Source organism: Octopus bimaculoides, chromosome 4, assembly GCF_001194135.2.
Source record: "Octopus bimaculoides isolate UCB-OBI-ISO-001 chromosome 4, ASM119413v2, whole genome shotgun sequence".
Lineage (NCBI taxonomy): Eukaryota > Metazoa > Mollusca > Cephalopoda > Octopoda > Octopodidae > Octopus > Octopus bimaculoides.
The window spans coordinates 82,342,707-82,348,247 of NC_068984.1; the positions used below are offsets into that span (position 1 = coordinate 82,342,707).

Sequence of the window (5,541 nt, forward strand, 5' to 3'; positions counted from 1 at the left end):
TATATGATATATATATATATATGTCATTTTAATGATTGTATGTACTATGTTTATAAATAGTGCAGAAATGTCAACTAGAAATAGTGTTGAAGTGTACTGATAGCATACTATAAATAAAACACTTTTGTTTTTATCAACATCAAGACCTTGTTATTAGTTTTAAAAAATATTATAATTTCATACAACTTTGTACCAAGCGATCAAAGTGGAAGGAACCTAGAGAAGAAGAAAATCAGGGTAAACATGGTAAGAAACGGTGAAGGCTGATTTCATCTGAGATGACCTGTCAAACCAATGCAAGCATGGTTGAGAAAAAAAAACTTAAAATGATAACAGTGACAGATATATTGTATTTGAAAAGTAGACAGGATGGTCATGGCTGGAATACTGTTGACCAAAGGGTTGCTTGATTAGGACTGTCTTGTGCTAAAAATAACAACAATTGTCTCAAGTGAAATATTTGTGATCTCTCTAAATTTAAGTTATAAATGTCACTTGTAAACTCTTGTTCAAAGATTATATTCTTTAACATAGCTTAAACAACAGTAGTGTATTTAAGTTTTCTTTAACTCTGAAGACTTGAGTCTTTACAGCATCTGTGTGTATCCCATCATGGATTATTGCTTCTTTTTCTATCTTGTCTCATCTAACCAAATTATTCCATATGAAATCTTTGATGAATGTCAAATTACAATATCCAATTAAAACTCTTTTCTCCTTTTAGCTATTACATCAATAGACATTTGTTCTTTAACTCAACCTGCAGTTTATCCCCATCATATCTCTCTTCCATCTCTAAACTCTCTTTTTAGCAATTTCTTCTTTCCTCACCTGCCCATCTCTTCTCACCAAATCTAAGCTGGTGCTGCTGCTATACACAGACCTTGTAGATTGCATCCAGAGAAAAGCTATTTTACAGATTAACAGACTCAAAAGGGCTTCAACCTCTCGCCCACAGATGTGCTGCTTTTTCTACTGTTACTGCTGTGGTCCCAGCTACTTGTACTTAGCTGAAGTTGTGCCATCTCTATTCAGGCACTCCCAATTCACTCATCTCCCTTCCTATCATCATCTGAATTGTGTCTACTTTCCTAAGACTGACACTAATCACTATTACCAATCCATCATTCTACGTTAATGGCATCAGTTTCATTTATTTTAGAAAATCTGCAAAGTCCACAGGTAGATCTCGTTCTTCAGATCAACCAATAAAAAGTAGAAAAATCAGAATTAGCTTGCTGAAGTGATATTATCATATTTAATGCAGGGAACATCAGAAAGGAAAATTAAAAATATTTATATGGTGAAGGGAAAATACAATATTAGTAATTGATCATTATTTTGAACTTTCAACCAGTACAGGAGATAACTCTGATCATATTTCAGTCTAATGAGAGCTCATCAGTAAAGCATAGACATCACCAACTTAGTTAACCTTAGCCAACACCTTCAGTTCAAAAAGGATGTATCAGATCATGAACTCTGCTGCACTTGCTTCTAACTCCAACAAATCAAACTACCAGACTAAGCTGTGGCATATATTTATATAAATTAAAACAATGTTATGACAATTATGGCTAGCCTTAATAGTATCACACATTGTAGCATTGTTACTCCATCTTTGACTGACAGGTTTCTTATTTTCATATTTTCCTTCATTCATTTCTTCTTGTTTTACATTTTCATTCATTTATGGGGAAGGTATCCAGCTGTAAAATCTTCATACACTAGTTACCACTGATTGAGCAAACTTATTTCAGTTATGCAAATTCATATCACAAACTGAAATAATGATTTATAATAACAATAAAAACAATGAAATAGATGATGATGATGATCAAAGATAACCATCAAATATTCTAATCATTATCTCAATTATCTTAATGAAGACTATATTTTGTTATTAATCATTAACCCAATTGTACTGCTTATTTAACAGACCAGCCATATTTAATGCTCACTACATTACATGCTGATGATAGTGTTCAAGCCATTTCATTTCAATCAGTTATTTTAATTTTTGGAAAAAGTAAAAATGAAATTCTTCCGACACCTAAGTGAAAGAAACTTTTACGTGTGTGTGTGTATTTATATACACACGTGTGTGTATGTATATGAGTGTGTGTGTGTGTGTGTATATATATATATATATATATATATATATATATATATATACACACACATAAATATACATATATACACACACACACACACTCACATATATATATACACACACACACATATATATATATATATATATATACACACATACACACACACACACACACACACATATTTGCACAGGATGACATGCAAATTCATGAAGAGTTCCATATTTTTTAATGGCTGCAGGAGTGGCTGTGTGGTAAGTAGCTTGCTTACCAACCACATGGTTGCCAAAATGTATTGCACATCTATGACTTGAATCCTGATGCAACACCACTACATCTCACTCTCTATTTCGCTCTATCTTTCATATATACATATGTTATTTTTTTTGCAGAAGAGAGGATTCAGAACTGGATGGAGAAGAAGAATTCTACTATACAGAAATTGAAGTTACAGATGACGGTAGTAGTGGTAATAGTGGTCACACAGATAATGTCATTGAATATGTTGACCCATTAGTTCCTACTGCTACTGGTAGTACTTCTCTATCTTCGACCAAAGCCTTCTCATCAAGTAGTGCATCCACAACCACAACCACACCAGCTAACATCCCTGTGGTGACTAACACACCCATTGCAATAAATCTACCAACTTCCAAGAATGTGGTTTCATCAAAAGGGGTGTTTGGGATTCCAGATCATGACTATCAAAAGAAGGTAAGATCAAGTCAAGATTAGTTAAAGCTACATTTTTTCAGGTACAAGTTTTGTTTGAGTATTTTTTCTATATATATGTGTCATTTTTATTATTCTAGGGGATGACACAAAAAAGCTATGTCCTTTCACTTAAAATAAAGTACTGAAAGATAAGTCTGAGAGTGAATAAAATAATATATTTTTTATTTTATCATTGTTATTACATCACAGAATACTTATTTTTGATTGAAGATTCTCACTGATGTTTCATCTTAGTTGTCTTATCTTTTAAACCTTCTGTGGGCAATAGACTTAGTACTTGTCAAGTCCTACATAAACTCTGGTTGAACTGAACTATAATTAAAGGTATTAAAACCAATATCCTGCCTTTTTTGTACTATGTAGGACTCCATTGAATATTACTTTTCCTTATTTAAGATAATACATTTGGATTTGAAGACGATTTTGCTGCTATTTGTATGAGACTGAGTAACAACAAATAAGCTCCCTTGTTGGCGCTACCTCCCTCAGAGATGGTCAACATGTCTGCACATACCTATGATGCAGAATCCGTCTATTAAATACTTAGAAACAACCAATAATCTTGCACATGTTGTGTGCTCCTATTCCAGTCTCGTTTGGGATTATGCAACAGATTCTGCTACATTCTGCAAGCAATGGTTTGTTGTATAGCAGCAGAGGTGCTCTAGTTTCATTACTGCTCTCATTTGCCATCCAGTTTCTTCTTTTATACATTAAGACAGTGTAGTAATTAATTTCATAACTTATTGGGTCATTGAGATATTTTGTAGACCCAGTCTTTTGTGTGTCTTTTCTGGACACACAAAATGAATTGAATTCATATTGTCAGCTGACAAAAACTTGATCAATCTTCATTAATTCTGTTGTTTACAGCAGTGAACTATATCAAATAGATACAGCTAAGTATCTTGGCCTTGGAACCAATGTGGATGGACAGGCAGGAAAAGTGTTAACATGTAACATGATTATAAGTAACCTCAAGTAGACACTATAGAGTGATATTTAAGCTGGACATCAACTGCTTTGATCTCAGCATGTAGTGTCTATAGTCTCTGAAATGATTATAGGCACTACATTTCTTTTGCTTAACTTATTAAAAAAATCCATTCATATACTGTAGCAGAACTAAAGCTGTAGTTTGAACTGAATTGATGTTTACAAAGATTCCCAGTTTATATATACATTATATACATTACAAATAATCCTGGCAAAGACATGAAATATTTATACCCTTCATTTTACTGCACATCAGTTTTTTCTATCTGTATTATAGCTGATTATATAATATTTGGAAGGTCATCCCTTCATATGACAAATGCCACTAATCTCTTACAATTCCAATTGCTTTTATTTTTGCTGTTGTTATTATTGTTGATTTTGTATTTAATTCAGGAACACCAATACTTGAGCCAATCTCTTGATTCTTCTGTAAGTGGTTCAGGCAATTATTTAAAAGAAGGTCCATCAACCCCAATACCCATCAATATGCCACAGATCAAGAAGTCGCTTTCCTGGCAAAACCGTGTCAACATGACAACGTCTCCTGGACAGTCTGTACGTAAAATGTTTTAGAAATTTTACTTTATTTTGTAATTTATCAAATTATTTTAAATGTTAAAAAGGAAGTACAATACTCCTGAGAACATTCTCTGGTTCTGAGCAGGAAAAAAAGCTTTATATATATAAAAAATATCCATGTTTATATTTTCAATATGAATATTGTGTCCTCCAGCATGGCCTTAACCCAATGACTCAAGCTAGTAAAAACAGACAGTATTGTTAGATTAGTTTGCTTTTTATTATTTTACAGCTAATATAACTAATCAAATTGATGTAGACGCCTCTGATGAGAATCCAGTAAGATTAAAAAATCCATTAAGGTTGCTTATATTTTTAAGGCGGTGCTCCAGCATGGCTGTGGTCATATGACTGAAACAAATAAAAGAATAAAAGAATAATCACAACTAATTCACACTTGATTGGTTATTTAGCTGTAAGCAGGCATTTTCATTTGATCAGTTCCATGCAGATCACTCATAAACTGATTACATGTGAGTGTAGGACTTTTGAAATGTGCTCTCCGATCTGTCTGCAAACATTATGCTAGAGTCACATACATGCATATAATACATAAGCTTGTGTGTGTATATACATGCATATATATATATATATATATATGTATGTATATATATATATATATGTATATTCATGCATGCATACATATACATACATACATACATACTCAAGCTTTCCTGAAAAAAGGAGATATAAAGAAAACATCAGCATTGTGTAGCCTGAACATTCTGTGTATATATGTAAACACTATCTCATTTTGTTTTGTTTGTTACTTGTAGGCATCTGCTCCAATTCGTATGAGCAAACCAAGTCCACAGGAGAGATTGCATCAGCATCAAAGTCAGTCACCAAAATGTCATATGCTAACATCACCACAGAAATGTACAGTGACACATAAGAAATCTCGTAGTGAAGTGCGCAAGTGTCGCAAGGTTTACGGTATGGAAAACAGAGACATGTGGTGCACTCAGTGTAAATGGAAAAAAGCATGTTCGCGCTTTGTGGACTAATTACAAGCAAATACAAACCAGAAAATTCCCCCATTCCCCATTTGATTTTGGGTTGTTCTTTTTGTCTCTTTTTTTACATTCTTTTCACATATTCTATTTTCATCTGAGTT

General features: G+C 33.0%; 1 protein-coding gene across 1 annotated transcript in view; it reads left to right on the top strand.

Annotated features, from left to right (window-relative positions):
• The window catches only part of LOC106882595 (zinc finger protein 704), a 133,579-nt gene extending 128,044 nt beyond the window's left edge, over nt 1-5,535 (top strand). Inside the window, exons 5-7 of the mRNA XM_052967172.1 lie at nt 2,504-2,825; nt 4,239-4,400; nt 5,201-5,535. Coding sequence (XP_052823132.1) covers nt 2,504-2,825; nt 4,239-4,400; nt 5,201-5,431 — 715 coding nt within the window. The 3' untranslated portion in view covers nt 5,432-5,535. The remainder of the gene's footprint in view (nt 1-2,503; nt 2,826-4,238; nt 4,401-5,200) is intronic.
• The last annotated feature ends 6 nt before the right edge of the window (nt 5,536-5,541 follow it).